The sequence below is a fragment of the Parasteatoda tepidariorum genome, chromosome 10 (genome assembly GCF_043381705.1).
Source record: "Parasteatoda tepidariorum isolate YZ-2023 chromosome 10, CAS_Ptep_4.0, whole genome shotgun sequence".
NCBI lineage: Eukaryota > Metazoa > Arthropoda > Arachnida > Araneae > Theridiidae > Parasteatoda > Parasteatoda tepidariorum.
Window position 1 is genome coordinate 53384058 of NC_092213.1, and position 22574 is coordinate 53406631.

General features: G+C 28.8%; 1 protein-coding gene across 1 annotated transcript in view; it reads left to right on the forward strand.

Moving 5' to 3' along the window:
• Positions 1 to 22574, forward strand: part of LOC107456167 (amine oxidase [flavin-containing] B) — a 26712-nt gene that overhangs the window by 2639 nt on the left and 1499 nt on the right. Inside the window, exons 2-13 of the mRNA XM_043040531.2 lie at positions 2797 to 2891; positions 3990 to 4127; positions 4205 to 4312; positions 5230 to 5321; positions 7278 to 7419; positions 8512 to 8572; positions 9808 to 9899; positions 12138 to 12297; positions 12520 to 12619; positions 14546 to 14657; positions 18985 to 19082; positions 22181 to 22355. Of these exons, the coding sequence (XP_042896465.1) occupies positions 2797 to 2891; positions 3990 to 4127; positions 4205 to 4312; positions 5230 to 5321; positions 7278 to 7419; positions 8512 to 8572; positions 9808 to 9899; positions 12138 to 12297; positions 12520 to 12619; positions 14546 to 14657; positions 18985 to 19082; positions 22181 to 22355 (1373 nt within the window). The remainder of the gene's footprint in view (positions 1 to 2796; positions 2892 to 3989; positions 4128 to 4204; positions 4313 to 5229; positions 5322 to 7277; positions 7420 to 8511; positions 8573 to 9807; positions 9900 to 12137; positions 12298 to 12519; positions 12620 to 14545; positions 14658 to 18984; positions 19083 to 22180; positions 22356 to 22574) is intronic.

The following is a 22574-nucleotide window of genomic DNA, read 5'->3' on the forward strand; positions in this document are numbered from 1 at the left end:
TATATATATATATGTATTCTAATATCTATTTATCTATAATATGTATCTACGGGTTTTCATGTCACTAAAGAACAAAATTTTGAATAACTTAACAGTTTACTGTATCCTAAAAAGAGAGAGTAGATATGCCTGATTAGGAATATCTGTTAAAAAAATAAATAAAAAAAGAAAACAAAATAAAATACTAAGATAAGAGATTTTAATATTTAGATAATTTCTTGTCGATAACGTCTTTTTTAAAATGGCCTAGTGACCTTCGGATTATTGATGTGATGCATTTTATCTGTTAAATATTGTCTTTAAAAACTAATATTTGAACTGATTGACATTGCTGATACGACTATGCTACATATAATATCAAGAGCTTAAAATATTTTATAACTGAAAATTATATTTAGTGTTTTAAAGAAACCTTCTAATTTTGACATGAAAAACATTCGAGCTGATATATGATAGCTCGACTCTGTTGCACTGTAAAAAATTACGCCATAAAGTACCTTCACTTAGGGTACATCATCCGTAAATTCTGCTTCACCGTAAACCCCGGTTTACTGTAAAATCAATTTTTCTGTAAAATATTATACCGTAATATTTACAGTGGCATTTATTTAATTAGAGTGATTCAGAGATCTTACGGTAATTAATATCAGATTATTTGTTCCGTATCATGCTTCGGTAACAATTGATTTTACGGCAAAAAGTACCAACACCCTGAGTGCCGGTACTCGTTATCGTTAATTTGATCTGAAATTTTTTACAGTGCGATTGTTCAAGTCTAAGTAATTATAGCATTTTTTGATGTAATTTTTATGTTATTCGAATCATGATAAATAAAAAAACCAAGTTTTATTATATCAAGAAACTTCAATATGAATGTTTTAAAATATCCGAGGTTCCACTTTCAAGTTCAGCTTCATCAAATTATGATTTCATCAATTGCACGACCAAAAATTATTAACAAATTTCAATGCTTACATGCAGATAGTGTGCGAAAATTTTTTTTGCATCAAAAGTTCTGTCTCTTGTACTACTTCTATACATGTGAACATGAAGAGCATATTTGTGCTGAGTGAGGCGTAAAGTTCTATTCAAAGATTTGTTATTTATAGCTTATTCTTGTTAGATGTCCTTATCACGCAAGATTGATTGCTGCATCACCGTTACATTGTCATAAAAGTTTGACAAAAAAAGAAAAGGAAAATACTAATTATCATATAAGATGAAAAAGAAAGACAAAGGGAAAGATAATAGTAATATAAAAACCTATATTCAATTGTGAAATCTATGTTTAACATTTCCTGAATTTGAACTTATAAGCTATTTATGCCAGCTCAATTTCCGGATGATTAATCATCAGCTTTAGGTAACATTTCTAAATTTGAAGAAGAACAGTGAATAAGCAGAAAACAAATAGCTTTCGATTTTCCAATCAAAAATTCTAAAGATAAGTATCATAACATCTGAAGGTCAAGCTTTAAATGCGGGTTTGAAAATGAATGTAAACTATAATACTGATTTTACATACGAATTATAATACATAATAAGTAATTATTTTCTAATCCAAACTGATATATTTTTAGCAGATATTTTGAGAATGAATGTTAACTATTAACGGAGTCTTTACTGATTTTACATACGAATTTTATTATACATGAAACAATTATTTTCTAATACAGACCGATATATTTTTAACTGCGGATTTTAAAAAAGAATGCTAATGATCATTAGAAGCTTTACTGATTTTACATACGAATTATATTATACATAAAATCATTATTTTCAAATCCATTGAGATATGTTTATAGTAAAATACAGAAGAAAACAGGTATTTGAATTATTGTTAATAATTTGGAAAATATGTATTTTATTTAATAAAAAATAGCATATCAACAAATGAAAAATAAAAATTTTTTTTTAGAAAAAAGGATTTTATAAATAACTGATTTTAAAAAGTGTTTTAAGAGTGTATACTTAAAATTTTTACTTCGTTTTATTAAAATATAATTTTTTAGAATATTTTGTCAGAAACAACTTTTTCTACTGCTTGTAGCTACTGTACGTATATATGCGGCAATAATAATTGCATAGTAATTTAAAGCTTTGTTATGGAAACTGCCTTGACAGAATTTTGTAAATTAGTTTCATTTCTAGATATAAAGCAGTAGTTTATATATTTTTATTATGATTTAACTAAATTTTGTTAAAATAGCAGATTTTGAAACTTTATGCAGCTTTTAACAAGCGCCTCAGCAAAGCCTACGCTAAAATCTGTTTTTAAAGAAAACCTGAAAAATAGACAATTGCGAAATTGAAATATTGAGTTAATGAGCTTACATTTAAAAAGCGTGATGCACTAGTGACTTTAATTTTTTTTCTTAAAAAGTGCATTTAGCGCATTAAGTAAAAGTTTAGAGTATTGAGAAAAGTAAAAAGCTATACATTAAAAAAAAAAAACTGACTTTAATATATTTGTATTAGGATAAACCGTTCAGAAGAATAGTTATTACTAGTGTGAATAAAATATGGAATAAAAGAATATTTTTTCGATAAAAATTTGTAACTTTTCAAAATGTAATTTTTTGTAATCTTTAAGGGTGATTTTCTTCTTGATAAAATTTTTTTAAGCTGAAAATAAAAGATACTGAACGAGAGATATAAAACTAAGTTATACATTTTCACTTGGCTAAAAATTAAAATTGAAAATGATGTTCTTTTTGAAACATATCCAGAGGCTTTATAAATTTCAAAGTTTTTCAGTTTTAATCTAGAAATAATTAAATTTTTTTCTCTTTTTAGGCTTAGCTGCAACAAAATGGCTTACTGAGGCTGGTGTAAGCGCCATTTTGTTGGAAGCGCGAGATCGAGTTGGTGGAAGATTATTGACTAAGTTTGTAAGTATTCGATATGTTCCTATATTAGAACTATATTTAAATAATTTTTGAGTGTATTATTGAGGTCTCTGGTAAAATACCAAAGGATTGTACAGTGCGAACAACTTAATAACTTAGAATTTCACATACAAGGACTAAGTCTGAATGGTTTTTGGACCTAACCTAAATATACTCATTGATGATGTTCATCAATTCAACTATTTTTAGGAGATTAATTAATTTTCTTCGAACAAATTGTCATATTTTTCGTCGGGTTTGTTTTCTCGATCCTCAAAAAATTATGAGTAACCTCAATCTGGAAAAAAAATCCCATTAGTTTAAACAGGAGAGCTGTTAATAAGTCGATAATTTAGGCACTTAAATGTTAATTTCATATTTGCTTATTTGCCGACCAGGTCGCCGAGTTGTTAGCGTGCCTGACTGCGGAGCCGATGGTTGCGGGTTCGAATCCAGCTCAGGGCATGGATGTTTCTTTCTCTCTGTCTCTGTTCTATGTCCTTTCTCCTTTGTGCGAATGTTACCCGCCCTATAAACGGGTTTGTGGTTGTGTGACGTGGGGGACGCTGCTCCACCGTTGTGGCTTTTCCACAGGTGCCCACTGAGTAATGAGAAGAGAGTAGCAGTCCTGGCATATGAGGCCAATGGGACAATACATCCCAACTGCCCGCCATTAAAAAAAATATTTGCTTATTTTCTCATCACAAAGGCTTCTATATTCAGCTATGTGCACGTTAAATCTGACATGGCTGAAAGTCCTCTTTTTTGCTGTTGTGTAGGAGTTTGGAAATAGGAAGAGTTGTTCAGGTTCTGTCCGAGTCATCAGACTGGGGCATAAAATTAAGCGGTGCTCCAACCATGGCCGCTAAAAGATGGAGCACTGAAAAAGGGGATTTAGCCTTGTTTGAATAGTGTGTTTTCTTTATTACATCTTAAATTAAAATAAGATTTTAAAAATCATTCTTAACCATGTTTCAAAAAATTTACTTGCAAACTTAATTGCTTGAAGTACGTTTAGGAATTTTTTCCATTTCTATTACGAATTACTAAGATAGTAATATCTGATAAATATGTATTTTTAAATTATTTAAATTATTTTAGGATCCTAAAGTGAATTATGTGGACATTGGTGGTGCTTATGTCGGGCCAACTCAAGATCGTTTGCTTCGAATGGCTAAAGAGTTCGGAATAGAAAATTATAAAGTTAACGAAATTGAAGATTTGTTGCATTACAAAAATGTAAGATACCATTTCTTATTAAAGATGACTGTTAATCTTAATATAATGCTTTTACTTCACTTTTTTTTACTTTCTAGGGAACAAGAATTCGTTTTCGACCAAATGCAGATCCTAAACGTTTCAACCCTTTTGTTAATATGGACATTAACAATATTTTTTATCTAATGGACAAAATGGGCGAAGAAGTAAGTCTTATTGTATTCCTTTCTAGAATAAAGGGGAATTGATTAAAATAAATTGAATTTATTTGAATACTTATTAGTAGTTTGTTAAATTTTAGTTAGCTATCTAACTTTAATAATTTACTATTGATTAATAAATTCAATAAAATTAATCAAAATATTTTTATTAATTTACTTATAATAATTTTGAGGAAAATGAGTTAAGTTTTCCATTAAGTTTCATTTTTTATTTTTATAATGAAATTTAAACGTGGAAGTGCCCTTTATTAAGAAAAATAAATTAATTACAAGTGCTTAATATAACAATACGATTGCTTAATATAATATTATAATGATATTATTAATATATATTAATATATATTTTAGAAATTGAAAACCAGAATTTCCACTAAATTGTTACCATACAAATAGAAAAAATTACCAAATGAATGGTTTCATATGATTTGGTTTTTATTGCCAAAATTATAGTTCCTTTTACTAGAATAACAGTTATTTTACCAGAATCTTTTCTCCACAACGTAACGCCTCAAGTCCAGAAAGTGTGGTATGCACTACTATTGAGTGTCTTTAACTCTGTGTGCTGAAATACACTTCATACAGAAGAACGATTTTCTTAAGAACTTATGTGACGGTATAAGTAAAATAAGAAAGTGTACTTTGTATCATTCCTTAATGTATTTAGCTTAGTGAGCTAGAGCACAATCAAGTTGGAAGTTTATTTTTTTTTGGTTTCCAACAAACTTTTTAGACCCCCCCCCCAAAAAAAAATGACTACGACATGTTACAATACAAATAGTTGATTTTAAACTTTGTCTAGTTCTTTCTTGTCATCCTATAAAAAACAAATGAATACAGACTCGTAAAGTAATAAAATTTTTATTTTTTCAGTGGAAATAAATGGTTTTATTTTATTGCTTTAGATACCAGCAGAAGCTCCATGGAATGCACCGCATGCAGATGAATGGGACACCATGACTTATAAAGAATTCCTAGCACAAAACTGTTGGACAAAGTAAATATATATTTTCATTTTAGGTTTTCCTTTAAATATTAATGGAAAATACTATTTTTGGAATCTGGTTCCAACTCAATTTTGACAGCAGTGTTATAATTACCTCTGAAGGGCCGGGATAGTCTGATTGGCAGGGCACTGGATTCATGAGAACGGGGATTCGAATCCAACGGGCCTAAGANATGATAGATTTTGAGAGTTAATGGATAACCGTTAAACTATAATACAAACCGTTTATGCATACACTCCCTAGGTAAATTGCGGAAAACACTTGATTCCGCATTTTAATGTATTACCCTGGTTAATTTGCGGATCTGCAGTATCATCATTGTTTAAACAAATTAATATGCAGCATATTTTTTACTGAATTTGATTTATTTCACACGTTTAAATTTGAAATAGTTTTAAAATTCAAGTTTAAACTTGGGGAGCTATGCAATATCTTTCATATTTCATTAAAATTAAAAATAAAGTTAACTTAAAAGTTTAAGAAAAATCTTTTGCATTTCACGTGCTTACAATTCTTTAAAAATATTCAGTATACAGTTAGCGATTGTGTAAAAAAGAATATTTGTGTCTAATTCCTAGACTAACTAATCTCTCTATTTTATAAATGTGAAGTTTTTTTTCAAAGTTACTTTTAGTATAGTCTTTAATTTATTTCATGAAAGGAAATTTTCATGAATTTATCCAACTTAAGTAATAAATTCTTTTAAAGGTTCTACTTAAAACTTTAAACTATAATTAGTTTAAATAAACATTATCATATGCATTATTCTGCCATAAACATCCGTTTTTCTCAATTATCATAAATCTCACTTCATATACATAGTGTCAACATACAGGGATTCCATTCACTTCCTGCTACGTACAATGTAGAGACACACTCCCTTAATAATTATGTAAATTCAGATAAATTCTATAAGTCTTTGTTTAACAGAATTACCACGAGGTTGGTATTATTCTTAAACCATTTAGTAATAATAATTGCCGTTTATCATGTTCTAACTTTTTATTTCTGCTCACATTTTCTCTTTTTAAAATATAGTATTTTTGTTAACTTGCAATTTGTTGTTTAAAATGTTTCAATTTTTATCAGATTAAGGATTTATTTATTCGTATGCGTATGCGTATTTTAAGTCTATAAATTCAACGGGAAAGATAATTAAATCCGGGTACGAAAATTTAAAGTAAAAAATATTCCCCATTACTTTCGAAAAATTTATTTATATCATAATTTTTATTTATAATTTATGCGAGTAAATTAATTATAAATTTAATTTTGTTTCGTGGAAATAGAAAGTATTTAATTAATGTTTTTTCAAAGTTGGCTATGTTTATGACTAGTGGGACTAGTATGTATGACTGGTTTAAGCTGATAATTTTTGAAACCTTTTATTATAGAGTTCAGTTTATATACAGTGTTAAATGAAAAAATTGCTAAGTGTGTAACAGTTATAAAAAACCATAAAAATGCCTTACGAATACTTTGAAAATATTTTTAAATAAATTTATAACATGAAAAATAAAAAATAATTTCTGACGGAATTGATTGGGAACTACGAAAATATAGCAAACATTTATTCCAAATATTCTTCAAGGATTTCCCTAGTGTTATAAATTATGTTGTTAGAACATATATTAAGGATTGTAAAATAAATATTCAGCATAAGAAAACGTTTTTAAAATCCGACGAATTATTATCGAGACCAGTTACGGCAAATGTAAAGGTAAAAGCATTAAAATTGGTTCCCTTATAGCATTAAACTGAGTCATTCCCAATTTTTCGTAATGCTCAACGCATTTTATATTCATCCACTAACATTAGTAGTTTTTATTTGTTTGCTTAGTTAATTGTAGCATTCAAATAAATTCGTTGTTCTTTGAAAGATTTAAACAGCATAATCATTCTATTTCAAGAAATTGAAAACAAGTGAATTTTCATCTATTTTTCAGTGGAGCTTATGAATTTTTTAACCACTTTATCAACATTAACATAACAACTAGCGCCTATGAATCTTCTTTACTTGGTTTCTTGTGGTATGTAAAACAATGTGGCGGAACTAAACGGATATTTTCAACCACCAATGGTGGACAGGTAAGTATCTACAGTTTGTCATGATCTGTACAATGGATTTTTTAGTGTTTTTATTCTAATTTTTTGCTAGTAAATCAACTTCCTTATAGTTTTTTTAAAATTGTTTTAAAGTCAGATTTACGCAAACTATTTGGTCTGCTTGGAAGATAGTTTGAGTTCAGTTTATTTGCTTGTAAAATAGCTTTGTTTGTTTAAGTTTGTTTAATTGTTGTTTGTTTAATAGTACAGTTTTACTTTCCTTAATACGGCTGCGCAATTTAAGGAAAAAAAAACAAGTCTTTCATGATAGATTTTGAGAAAAGTGGACTGGCAATTATTTTCTTTCCATTGCTAATGCTATAAACTCTGAAATAGAATTGCAGGGGGCCGGTACAGTCTGGTTGACAGGGCGCTGGACTCTCGTTCGTGAGAAAGGGAGGTTCGAATCGGAGAAAAAAAAGAAAAGTTTTCATAAATCAGTTTTTTATACAATTTCTGAGATTCTATTTCAGTGTTATTAGTATTAGTAAGGGTAAGCTACTTTTTCAAAAAAATCTATCGTGTAGCACTTACGCTGCTTTCTCAATTGCACGGCATTCAAGAGTTCGTAAATTTTCTTTTACTTGTTTGCTTATTTGTTGAAATGTAGGTAAACTTTGTTTTACTTTATTAGTTTATTAGTCTTAATTACCTTAAAAGGTAAATCGTTGGAATATAAAGCCTTTATTTATGATTTAAAAATGCATTTTTTATGAATAAGGTAGTTAGAGCGAATACTTTGATTTTTCTTTCTTTGTTTATAACTCTTACTTCTTGAACAAAATAAAGATAGAGCCTTGAAAAATTAATTTATTTATTTATTGATTTGAATATGCAGTTTTTATATAAAGAAAAGAAAGGCACGGTGTTGAAAGATAAGCCACCTTTATTTCTGATTTGAAAATGCATCAGATAGTTAGCACAAAAGATTTTATTTTTCTTACTTTTGTTTACAAGTTTTACTTTCTACAAAGAAGACATAGCTTTAAATAATTTATTTATTTATTTCATGATTTCAATATGCAATTTTCATATTAAAAGAATTTTCAAAAAGTTTTTGATATTTTGTTATAGGAAAGAAAATTTAAAGGGGGGACTCAACAAATATGCATTAAGATGGCTGAGCAACTGGAAGGTAAGATATAAGTGCTATAGATAACTAACTTATATACTTTGAATTTGTTTACAAAGAGTTTTGCAAATACGAATTTTTCTATTTATCAAAACTTTTTTTTGACATATATCCTTTTAAATCTTAAATTGATTTATAAATAGCAAAAATTGTCATCCATTGTCATTTATAAATTATGCAACTTGCCACAGTGTCATTATCGAATATTTGGAAAAAGAAATTTTAGGACTTTATGAGTTAAAAGAAATAACCCCTACTCCCTTCAATTTCAATAATTTTATAATTAAATTTCAAATAACATGCTGTAAAAGGTAAATACATAGACAAGGTAGTAAGTGTTGATTTTTATGTGTACGGTCACTGGCGAAGAAACAATAACCCTAAACAATAAGTAATAACTAAACTCTGGATCAAAAACGACAGTTGCCGACCATAAACATCAAAAGTTTCGCTACGCACCATCAGTAGGATTTGCAGCAAAACGTTATTTTCAAACGCATATAAAAACGTGGCTTTAATCGAATTTATCAAAGCTCTTGTATTCAGTTGATGGAAAAGTGGAAAAGTTTATTTAAAACTTAAAATACTTAAAAGAAAAGCGCATTTCTAAAATTTTAGGAGAAATTAAATTTTTTTTTACTAGATAGAGTTTGCTGCTGAACGAGATACACGTAGTGCTTTATTCTAAATCTATCCAATTTTCTAAATATAATTTTATTCTTTCATTTTTTTAAATGTTTCCAAGCAAAAATCAAGCAAGAATCATTGTACAGTGCTTAAAATAAAAGAAATGCACCTCATTGAATAACTTTTGATCTAATTATCGGATCGTCATGGTTTTGTACTCAATATTAATGGTTGAAAGGAGGGAGTTCAAATATGCTACTCAATTTATGCAGACGATGTTTTAAGTTACGAAATCAGACACGAATTGTACTTTCTCTGAATAATCATATCATTTGTTTCATCGAATTTTGATTTCTGACACCTAAAAAATTCGTTAAATGTTTACTACACAAAAATCAAGCAAGAGGTACATTAGTTTTTTCAGCCATCATTATCTACAACCATTTGCTCAAGAAAATCAGCCAATTTTCTTATTTGTTTCATAAATCAAAAATTATTTGTAGTTCATACTAAGCAAATCTATTTGATTATAAAAAAGTTTTAGAACTTTTATGGTAAATATTCCTTTTTCAATTATCTTATTAAAAAAACCTTTGTCTTTTGTTTTTTAGATCGTGTTGTTGTGAATAGTCCCGTCGTAGGAATAAATCAAGAGTCAAAAGATGTCGTATTAGTCAAGACACTTAATGGAAAAGAATATAAGGTAAATTGAGGATGTAGTTTTTTATCAGTATCACTTTTGCCAGAATGTGACAGTTGAGGATGTGGTTTTAATCAGCGTTCCTTTTACGCCTAAAAATGTTACAAAAAATTTTTTGAGGTGTGAAAAGATTGTTGGGAAGAATGCTTATGCGGTATAATACTAAGCTTATTAAAGACGTCATAAAATTCTGTGAAATTCTGTGTGTGCTTTATGGGGCTGAGTATATAAAACTTTTTTTAATGAATCTTAATATAATTTATTTGATACATACAGGGTGATTCCTATTGATCGTTTACGATAAATATTTTTCAAATCTTTATCAAAAACGGTCAGGAGAAGTATGCTCACTAGGGTTCTCAAGCTAATACAAACAAGAAAAGCAGAGGCGTTATCGAAATCTAACGAATTACAACTGAGGAAGGAGGGGGGGGGGACATCAAAATACGATTGATTATCGAAAAAAGCGAAAATGATTTGAAGGGTGATTTTTAGAAACCCCTTTAAGTTTAATTAATAACTTGAAAGATTTTAATACTGGTTTTGTTTTTTTCTTGTTTAAATATTAATTTGCGCCTCATAGTGTGCATTTTTTTTGACTTCATTTTTTAAGTAAAACTCCAAAAATATGCATCAAGGGTGACTATTACAGAACACCCCATGTATAGAAAATAATATTTTTATGCGAACAATGCAAGCCGATTGCAATATTTCAAATAATTTTTAGAAAACTATAAAACATTTAAAATATTTTTAAGATTTATAGCTATAACTATCAGAACATAATTTTTCAACTAAGCTTAATTTCCTTTAGTATTGATTGACAGAAAATATGTAATATGTTATACATATTTTTATATCATATAAAAGTTCGATTTTCTTAAAATAAGTTAAGATTTACATTGAAAATTGAATGAGGAAGAAGTAAATATGCTACCGTCATTGTTTAAAATGTCGATATTTTACAGAATGTCCAGTCATTGTTTAAAATGCTCAGTTATTTTTAAGCATATTTTAAAATAATGAGAATCATATAATTTTTCGAGTCATTGTATAAAATGGGAATACATTTCAAGAAAAAGATTATTTAGTCAAAGTATAAAACATGAGATTAATTTTTCTTCTCAAATCTATAGAATCCCAAGGTGATGTGTAAAATATTTATGATCTCATACTTCGCCGGTCTATTTTAGGTTTTCTATGGAATCCCGGATTTCATACATTAGAGGCAACATATATAAGTTAATCACTATATGTAGTGATGGCAATGGCTAGAAAAAATTGATTTTAATAACGTTATTTTAACATATACCTAACCCATTGACGCAGATAGAACACCGATGTCTTTTTTATATATTTTTTCTGACAGTTTAATTACAAAAAATATTATATTTTGTATTTTTTAATAATAAAAAACAGTCCAAAAGTAGCTAAAAAGGCTTCTATATTATCGGAATTATATATATTTTTTTCCTTTCGAATGACAGGCACTGAACTTTATTCGTTTCGCCTTAGAAGATGCCAGAGTTGTTACTCATCTCGCGTTATCCAGTGGGCTCCTGTGAATCAAAGTCACGGAGGCGAGTAACATTGCCCAAGCCACACTGCCACAAAACCGTTCATAGGGTGGGCCACATTCACTCATCACACACAACAGAGGACAACACAAGAGAGAGAATCATCCATGCCTAGAGCGGGATTCGAACCCGTGGCCATTGGCTTCGCAGTCAGGTGCGCTAACCGCTTGGCCACCTGGCCGGCGGAATTATATTTGTAATAAAATATAAAATGCAAAAACGTATTTTGGAATTTAGTTTTTTTTTTCATTCATATTCAAAAATTTGTCAATAATTGATTTTGTAAATTAAAGAAATTTTAATGGTTTATAACCGTGAATGATCTCTTAGATCTAAATAACTGCAAATAAGTGCAAATCTGAAAAATTATTGTTTTTTAATTTACTCGTGTTTGAAAGATACCTTCTTTAATTCAAAAAAAGACACCGGTGTTTCATGCCGTATTTCATAACCATAAAATACTAAAATGCTAAATATAATATTTTGCACTTATTTCGACCTAAACTAATACAAAATAATGAAAAAAGTATGAAAAATGTGTTTAATAAAAATTCTGCGCCGAAGGGATATAAAAAAAATTTCAATATATACAAATAAAATGTAACAATACAATAGTAAATAATATGAATCAAAAATTTAAGTTTTTATTTAAAACTTTCTTTAGACAAAATACGTAATCCTGGCTTTGCCACCATTGCTACAAATGAAGATTCATTATACACCACAGTTGCCGGCATTGAGGAATCAGTTGAATCAAAGAGCACCCATGGGAACTGTTATGAAAGTTATTCTCTACTACCCCAAAACATTCTGGAGAGAAAAAGGTAATGTGTGAAACGTAAATGTAAGGTTACTACGTAATGAGGTAGAACGAATGATGTGTAAAGCTATTTATTTAAAAAATATATATTTGAAATGTAAATGTAAGGTTACTACGTAATGATGCAGAAATATGATAGGTAAAGCAATTTATTTAAAAATAAGACTGTTCTGGTACTTTTTTTCGTATGATAAGAGTTTTATGAACTTTTTTTTAATCGTTTCAGGGTATTGTGGGTCGTTTTTGATTGAAGGGGGAGATGAACATCCGATGTTTCTTACTTTAGATGACACAAAGCCAGACGGATCACATCCAGCAATTATTGGGTAACAATTGTTTTTTTTATCACATTTTATTTAGAGTAACTATAATGACACAGTGAGTAGGTTGTGTGGTTAGAGTGATGAACAGTCATTGTAAAGTATTGGGGTTCAATCACTGGTTCACTGTATAAAATACTGGATCAAATTACGGTATAAAGTACCTACCAGCACTTTGAGCGCATCATTTGTAAAATTCATTTTTTACAGTGAAATATTATACCGTAATTTTCACAGTTAAAAATATGCATTCACTGAAAAAATTTCTGGATCAAATTACAGTAAAAAATAACGCACTCAGAGTGCCAGTACCTTTTACTGTAAAACTCAATTTTGCTGTTTAAAGCAACAAAGCTAATTTTTCTGTCTTTTGTTTTTTAGCTGTAAATTTAAAAATATTCAACAAAATCAAGCAAAATGTTTAGAGCAATTTTGAAATTAATTGCAAATATTTTGCTTCAAAATTTGAAAAAAAAAATTGTTAAAAACTGTGCAATTTATAAGTATCTAAATAAGGTCTTCTATACAGCACGCATGCGTGGAAAAAAATAACATTCCCCCCCCCCAACTTTTTTTTAGCAAATTTCAACTTTTGTCATGAATCATAATGAAATAACAACTAATAAATTAAGTCCGATTTGAATATCTTAAAAATTTAAGAAAATTCAAGCAATTTTCCAAGTAGTTTTTGTACTTTTTAAGAGAAAGCCTAAAATGATCTTGGCTTTTCTACAAATATTATTTTGTGACATGAGACAAAATCAAATAGCAAATTATAATAGTATTTCAGAATAAATGTTCATATACCAAAATGTGATTGTTTAAGGAAATAATACATGTGATAGGAAAAATGCTTTTATGGGGGATAATTCCCAACAATATCGGCGTCATTTGTAATAAATCTTGTTCAACAGTACGAAATGAAATTTGTGGAAAACCCCTTATCATTTTGAGATTTCTCTTAAAAAGTACAAAAACTTCTTGGAAAATTGCTTGAAACTTTTTAAGTTTTTATGGTATTCAAATTTGATATTTTATTAGATGCTAAATATGACTCACTGCAAAATTAGGAAATTAAGATTAGTTAAGATTATAAAAATTAGGATCAAAATTAGGATTAGTTTTTATTTTAATTTCGCCCGCGCATGCGCTTTATAAAAGAATTACTTTAATTATTCATCTCTTGCACAGTTTTAAACAAATTAATTTAAAATTTTAAATCAATATTTTTTTCATTTATTTTAAATTGTGCCAAAAGTTTTGTTCAATTTTATTGAACATATTTAAACTTTAGTGAAAAAACGTAAGACAATTTTTTTAAAAATAAAAATGTCCAAATCTCCATAAATATTTAAGCTATATTTACGAAATTGTGTGCAATCATCGTACATAATAATCAAAAAATTGCAACAAGTTACAAATTTATTGCTTCATTTTTTTGGCGTTTGTAATTTATTTTCTGTCCTTCAAACCTCTAAAAACTTTAAACTTTATTGATAAATATGATAAATCGAATAACCAAAACACTTCTGAATTTACCTAATGATTCTTTAAATATTTTTTGAAAAAGATAAAAAAATGTGTTAGTATAGAAATGTTTCCATTATTTTGCCCAATCCTTGTATTTATCAAAAAAAATCCAGAATCGAACCTGATGCCACTCCACACCTGTGAATTAAACTGTCTGACATAACATCCAATTTTGAGACTATTATTAATAAAACGATGAAAAAAATAATTTAATTTCCTGCATTAAATATTTTTCAAAATTATTAGTGGTATTTCTTTGGTTAATATGTTTATAATTGGAATTATTTTACTAGTTTGGGGATTCGGCAAAAGGTCGATCATTTAAGGTTGCGCTGCAGGAAATAAATTAGAAACCACTGATCTAAAATAAAGACTCAGAAATTGTTTTTCTTTCTCCCAAAGGTTTATATTAGCAGACAAATGTCGCCGTTTGCATCTTTTAAGTGTAGAAGAGAGAAAAAATCTTCTCGCTAAAAGTTTGGCTGAAGTTACTGGTTGTAAAGAACTTTTAAAGGTGAGTTCTTCAGTGTTCGAATGATCCTATGAAAAAAAATATATAATTAAAAAAAAAAAACATTTGCGTTTTAAAATAAGCACTATCTAGTTTTTTTCTTTGAAAAAATTACCATATTGATTTCAACAAAAATGGCAATAAAATTTAACTTGTCTTTGAATATTTAATGCTGTACAGAAAGGTAATCTTTCCAAAGAATTTCCTTTAAAAATTATTTTTATTCATGTGCATAGTTCAATAGCACTTTTAATAACATAAGCAGGCAAACAGATTTTAAATATATATGACGAGATATTGATATGTTTGTCTTTTATAGTTAACATTTTTTATTATTGCATGACATATTCAAAATTTGAAACTAGCGTTAAGGAAATTAAAACTGCTATTTAGTACGAAACGGTAGAACATTTTTTGATAAAAACAAAATTAACTGCTTTTTTTAATATGATAATAAAAGTAAAAATTCTGGTTATCTTAATTTTTACTCATTATGCAATTTAACCGGAAGAAGCACATTTGAGCATGCCGAATTTTTTATTTCTTTATTATTCCGAAATTGAATTTATAACAATGAACGAAAATTGTCGCTATAATTTACTATAATGTAACTCTTGTTTTTCAGTTTTGATTATAGTTTTTCTGACTCATACCGAGATGCTAAAAAAATATTTTTCTTGTTTATTTATTGTTTTAAAATTTAAGATAGCGTGAAATACATTAGTGTAAGAAATTCAGAGAATTTGCAGACTTGGTCGATTATCTCTAGAACTGTAGGACCGATTTTAATGAAGTTTGATACGTACATGAAATTGCCACAGGATAATTCAGGCCTATCGTCACATGAAATGATAAACTGCCTTATTTCAAGTATGAAATCAAGCTACAATGCCTGTATGTCTGTAAGAGGGGACCATACCCCGTATTAACAATTTTTTAAAATTTATTCTGCAACCGCTGTTTCATACCTTCCGACTCCAACGAGTGTTACGCATGATCATGCGTGTGTATTACAATTGTTGAATGTTTATTTGTTTTGTATTGTATCAATGTCGTTACTTTTACACATCAAATTTCGTTAAAATCGGTCTAGTAGTTCTAGAGATAATCGACCAAGTCTGCAAATACTCTTAGTTTCTTACTTTAGTGTATTTTTCACCCATTTAAGGGATATTTCAAAAGGAATAAAAACAACTTTTTGATGATATAAAATTTTATTTCTAAAGCACCTATAATATTCTATTTTTCAATCTACCGAGAATCAAAAATAAAAATAAAATAAGTATGTAGCGATGGCGAAGACAGAGTCCCTAACCAATCAGTGTGGCATATCAGCGAGTGACATTTCTAAACAAAGCTGATCATTCAGGTTTAAAAGAATGGGTTGCTTCATGAAGCATCTTTACAATAGCATAAAGCATTGGAATAAAATTAAAATAAAANATTTTTTTGGCGTTTGTAATTTATTTTCTGTCCTTCAAACCTCTAAAAACTTTAAACTTTATTGATAAATATGATAAATCGAATAACCAAAACACTTCTGAATTTACCTAATGATTCTTTAAATATTTTTTGAAAAAGATAAAAAAATGTGTTAGTATAGAAATGTTTCCATTATTTTGCCCAATCCTTGTATTTATCAAAAAAAATCCAGAATCGAACCTGATGCCACTCCACACCTGTGAATTAAACTGTCTGACATAACATCCAATTTTGAGACTATTATTAATAAAACGATGAAAAAAATAATTTAATTTCCTGCATTAAATATTTTTCAAAATTATTAGTGGTATTTCTTTGGTTAATATGTTTATAATTGGAATTATTTTACTAGTTTGGGGATTCGGCAAAAGGTCGATCATTTAAGGTTGCGCTGCAGGAAATAAATTAGAAACCACTGATCTAAAATAAAGACTCAGAAATTGTTTTTCTTTCTCCCAAAGGTTTATATTAGCAGACAAATGTCGCCGTTTGCATCTTTTAAGTGTAGAAGAGAGAAAAAATCTTCTCGCTAAAAGTTTGGCTGAAGTTACTGGTTGTAAAGAACTTTTAAAGGTGAGTTCTTCAGTGTTCAAATGATCCTATAAAGAAAAAATATAATAAAAATAAAACGTTTGAGTTCTAAAATAAGCACTATCTAGTTTTTCTTCGAAAAAATTACCAAATTGATTTTAACAAAAAGGGCAATAAAATTTAACTTGTCTTTGAATATTTAATGCTGTACAGAAAGGTAATATTTCCAAAGAATTTAATTTAAAAATGATTTTTAGTCAAGTGCATAGTTCAGAAACTCTTTTAATAACATAAACAGACATACAGATTAAAAATAAATTGCGAGATATTGATATGTTTGTCATTTATAGTTAACATTTTTCAATGTTCCATGGCATATTCAAAATTTGAAACTAGTATTAAGAAAATAAAAACTGATATTTTGTACGAAACGGTAGAAATATTTTTGATAAAAACAAAATTAACTGCTTACTATGAAAATTGTAAGATTTTTGGTGTTATTTTTAATATGATAATAAAAGTAAAAATTCTAGTTATCATAATTTTTCCGCATTATGCTACTTAACTCGTAGAAGCACATTTGAGTATGCCGAATTTTTTTATTTCTTTATTTTTTTCGAAATTGAATTTCCAACAATGAGCGAAAATTGTCGCTCTAATTTTCTATAATTTAACTTTTGTTTCTCAGTTTTGATTATAGTTTTTCTGACTCATACCGAGATGCCAAAAAAATATTTTTCTTGTTAATTTGTTTTTTTTTGAAATTAAAGTAAAGATAGCGCGAAATACAGTGGTGTAAGAAATTAAGACAATTTGCAGACGATTAGAACTACTAGACCATCTTCAATGAAATTTGTTATGTACATGAAATTGCCACAAGATAATTCAGGCCAATTGTCACAGGAAATGATAAACTGCACAAGACCTGCATATCTGTAAGAGGGAACAATACCCCCTATTAACCCTTTTTTGTTTGTTTATTCTACAACCGCTGTTTCATACCTTCCGACTCCAACGAGTGTTACGCAAGATCATACGTGTGTATTACAATTGTTGAATGGTTATTTGTTTTATATTGTAACAATGTATGTACGCATCAAATTTCATTAAAATCGGTCTAGTAGTTCTAGAGATAATCGACCAAGTCTGCAAATTCTCCTAATTTCTTACTTTAGTGTATTTTCCATCCATTTAAGGGATATTTCAAAAGAAATGAACAAAAACTTTTTGGTGATATAAGATTTTCTTTCTAAAACACCCTATAATATTCTATTTTTCAATCTATCGAGCATCAGAAAGAAAAATGAAATAAGTATGTTGCGACGGTGAAGACAGAACCCTTAACCGATCAGTGTGGCACACCAGCAAGTGACATTTCTAAACAAAGATGATCACTCAGGTTCAAAAGAATAGGATGCTTCATGAAGCATCTTTACAATAGTAAAAATGCTTCATGAAGCATATTTACTATTGTAAAGTTGCTTCAACATTGGAATAAATTTAGCATAAATAAATGAAATAATTTTTTTTTATAAAAATGTTTTCTAAATTGAATGAGCAATTGCATACCTGCTAACATTCACTCTTTTCGAGAATGGATTTTCCAAGTTGTAGTAGAACAATTACCGAAATACTATCTTCCTCAAAAATATATTCATATTTTAATCAGGTTGAAATTCGCTATCGTATGGACTAATATGCTTTTATATATTTGTTGTAATTATTTATATGTAGTGGTGGTCAAACTGACTTAAAATTATTATTATAATTCAAAAAGTTTAGTGAAATAACATGAATTTCACCAGCACCTTAAATATGAAAATAAAATCTTCCGGGAAAACCGGAAGAGTTGGCAGCTATGCAATTGTGTGAATTTTTTTTTTTTTTTTGACCTCCAGATTCTACTGATAACTTTCTTCTGCTGTTACGAATTAGAAATATGAAACGAATTTCGACTCACGCTAATGCACAATTTGCAATGTTTTTCCCCCATCATTTAAATATTGCTGATTGCTTTAGTTAAAGGAATTGGTGCTAGAAAAAGTGAAAAGTGATGTCTAAAGCAACTAAAAATTTGTTGTTTAAAATATTTGGGGGTGTCTCATAACCTTGAACTCTTAAGCAATTTTGTTAACATTTTAAAATACTCATGACGAAATTCATTTCTATTTTATTTTACTATTATTTTTTTTTATAATTTTGAGATTCCCTTAAGCAGTGATTGTACCTTTAAAAAAAAAACTCTTATTTTTTGGTATAATATAAGGGTGTCAGTGAGATAACTAGTGTTTTGATTTGAATTCTAATATCGTTTCAGCCAATACACTATGAAGAGAAAAATTGGATGGAAGAACAATATTCAGGTGGGTGTTACACAGCAATGTACCCACCAGGATTTTGGACTCGTTATGGAAAGTAAGTGAAGTCATCTTGCTTTGCATAATGAAACGTAACATAGTTGTAAAGAATGAAACGTAACATAGTTTTGACGAAGAAAGCAAGATGTGAGGGAAACTTTGCCAAGTGCGCTGATTCCGCAAATATTCTCTTTCATTATATTAATCTGAACAATTTTCTATCAAAACTTTTTCTGATTACATTAATCTGATCTTTTTCGTTCCATATTTTGAATAAAATTCTAATGATTTAGTTACAGCGGTGGTGTTTCAGGGTACAGAGCCTTTACCCCCCCCCCCCAAAGAGGTAAGGGTTCAAATCTCATCCATGTCTGGTTTTGCTCGAGTTCTGCTCCCGACTACAGTGTTGATGTAAAATACCCTCAGTGGTCGATGGATCATGGGTTATAATTCCCTTGCCGCTAACCTTGAAAGGTTTTCGTGGTTTTCCAATTATGTAATACAAATGAGAGTTAGTACCATCAAAAATGCCCCTATGAAGGCTAGTTCAAAATTTCAAGGCTACGGAGATGAAGGTTGATAGCTGTAAGCTCAGAATTGGGTCGGCTGATGAACGCTGGTTATAAAATAAAATATAAAATGAGATGAAATATAAAGTAAAACATAGAATAAAATAATATGTAAAATAAAATTCTTTCAAATATTGCAATATTTAAGTACCATTAAATCTCCCCTTACCATCAGGCAAACCGTGGAAGGTTTACTTGGTTTCTCTCTCCATATAACGCATATACAGGTTATTCAATCAAAAAGTCCATCACGAAGGCTTTTTGTTCCTATGCTTCATCAATACGTTCCTTTGTCTTCTGAGTTGGGTTCAAAATTATAAGTATTCAGAGTTGGACATTGCTAGTCGTGAACTCAGAATTTAGCCAACTGTTCAACGCCTGTTATAAAATAAAATAATTACGTTAATGATTATTTTAGTATCCCATTCTTGTCTTAAAATTAGAAGTTTATTTTAATTTAATTTCTTCATCCTGGACACCCGAGAATTCCACTCAACCTTTTCTCACCTGCTTCTTAACTCCATTCTTTTTATTATCTTGTCTTGGTTTGTTCCCGCTCCCCTACTGCAACGTGTTTGCTTTGTTATTTTCTTCAGTCATTTTGTGCTCCAACAATGAGAAAAGTTCTTGTTCATAGAACCGAAACTACAGTATTTCCATTTTTGGGCCACTATTTGTGCTTTATTTACGTTATTTTGCATTATCCAGACGCATTACAAAATATACAATAACTTCATCTGAATTTTAATTGGGTACTTGCAACTAATCACACAATTGTGTCTAATCGCGTGGTTGTGCATGGCATGGTAACGTTACAGCTTTAACGCTGGAATTTATTGTTAAGCTAAATCAATTTATTGATCAGATTTAATTAAATAACTCACTAGTGTGTGTTCTGATCCTGATTGGCTGACCTACCTGTGACGTCGCTCTTAGATATTTTCTACTTTTTACAAAACTCTTTTGATATAGTGATTCGGATTATGACAAAGCTGGGAGTTTGTGAGTGCGTTAATTGTCGAAAGTTCCTTTTAAGCGTTCATTGCACTTGGCTTGGAAATGCATCTTACCCTCATTAGCGTCTTTTGGCTACTATGGCTTTTCTTGTTTTTGTTTTCTACCATTATTTTATTATCCATTTTCAGTTGACAACTTTTCATTTTCTATTTCAAATTTGTTTTGTTTTTCTCGTTAAAGTATGGAGAGTTTTGAGAGTGGGTGCCTATTTTTGAGTATCGTCTTTTATCAACTTTATTATTTTTTTGTAGTAAATGAAGTTTTTACATTAACTATTCATGAGCTCACCATAAGTTCATGGTGAATTTTAATAAATAGAATTTAAATTTATGTCATCAATTTTTTTTCTTCATTGTGGATCAAACAGTTAACATTTTTAAATGTCATACATTCAATATCAGTTTACTTAATTTCAACAATTTAAATTTTTACTCGTAATGCATATGTAAACCTTCGTGGAATGTTATTTTCAGGGGTACAGAATATGTTCGGGGAATTCAGGCAGTGCTGAGATCATTGGTCTTGGTCTAAACAAATTTTGCTAGAAAACTTTTTAATGTAATAAAAATTTATCACTTTATAAAAATTTTGCTCCTAAAAAATTGGAATGAAACTTTATCTCTGAGGAAATTCTTTTTACAAGAAATAAGGAAGCAGACTGTCTAGATGGATAAAAGCGAAAAATATATTTTCAATTATGTTAAAAGAATAGGAATATTTTCTGTTATGTTGAAAGTAAAAGAATAATTTCTGTTATGCTAAATACGACACAAATAATTTATTTATTACTTTTACTTCAAGTTTATGAGTTAATTTAGTTTGACATTAAATTTAATGTTATAAATTATTACTACTTCATTATATTTTGAGTTTTATTTTTAACGCATACTCTACTTTATTCAAGAATTGTGTGAAATCAAATGATTTTTTTCTTTGTTAGAGAAAAAATTATAATCAAAAATTTTTAACAATGTATGGAAATTTTCTAGAAATACTTTGAAAAAGTCATTGTAAATTAAAAAAAGAAACTATAATTTTGGGAAGAATTTCAAAACATAAAAACTGTGCTTTTGGGAAATATCAGACCTTAAGAATTTTCTGCATGCCAACTTTTTGTTTTTAAAGAATTCCAGGAAAAGCAATAACAAAATTTTGTATAAATTATTTTCGCTTTTTAAGAGCTTTCGCTTTTCGCTTTTTTTGCTACTAATTAGTTTTAATATTAATAAAGTTTTCTTAATGTTACTGAAATTAAAAACTGAAATATTTGATTTATTTTCAAAATTTTATTTGACATGCTAATATGCTGTACTCTATAATTTCCGAATTTAATATTTTTATTAATAATTAATTGGAAATAAAAATTAATATGAAATTACTATAAAATATTCCTGTTCAAAGACGAACGAACAGCCAGTTCAAAGAAGGCTGTTCTAACGGTGCTTCGATGATATTTCGGACCTGTTTTCCAGGCAATTCTTAATATTCATGCGGTGTCTAACTTCCCCTCTAAGTACGTAACCATTGTATTGACTGCATCGATACTTATAATAAAATTTTTAATTTTCAGAGCGATTCGAGCTCCGGTTGACAGATTGTATTATGCTGGGACTGAGACTGCAATAAAGTGGTCAGGATACATGGAAGGTGGAATAGAAGCAGGAGAACGAGCAGCTCGTGAAATTTTACATAAAATGGGAAAAATCACTAGAGATCAAATATGGTTGGAAGAGCCACAATCTCAAGTAAATATTCCGAATATTTTATTTTTTGGTGAATATTCAAGGTAGATAGTTTTAGAATCTTTGTCAAGAATGAAATAAAAAACATACATATTATTAATCGCAAATAATATTTAAGTGTGAAGTATGTAGAAATCCGCTAAATCACTAAGAAGGAAGACAGGACGAAAAGCAACAAAACCGGTTTAATTGCTTGATGAAACTTGGAGGTGTTACTAATTA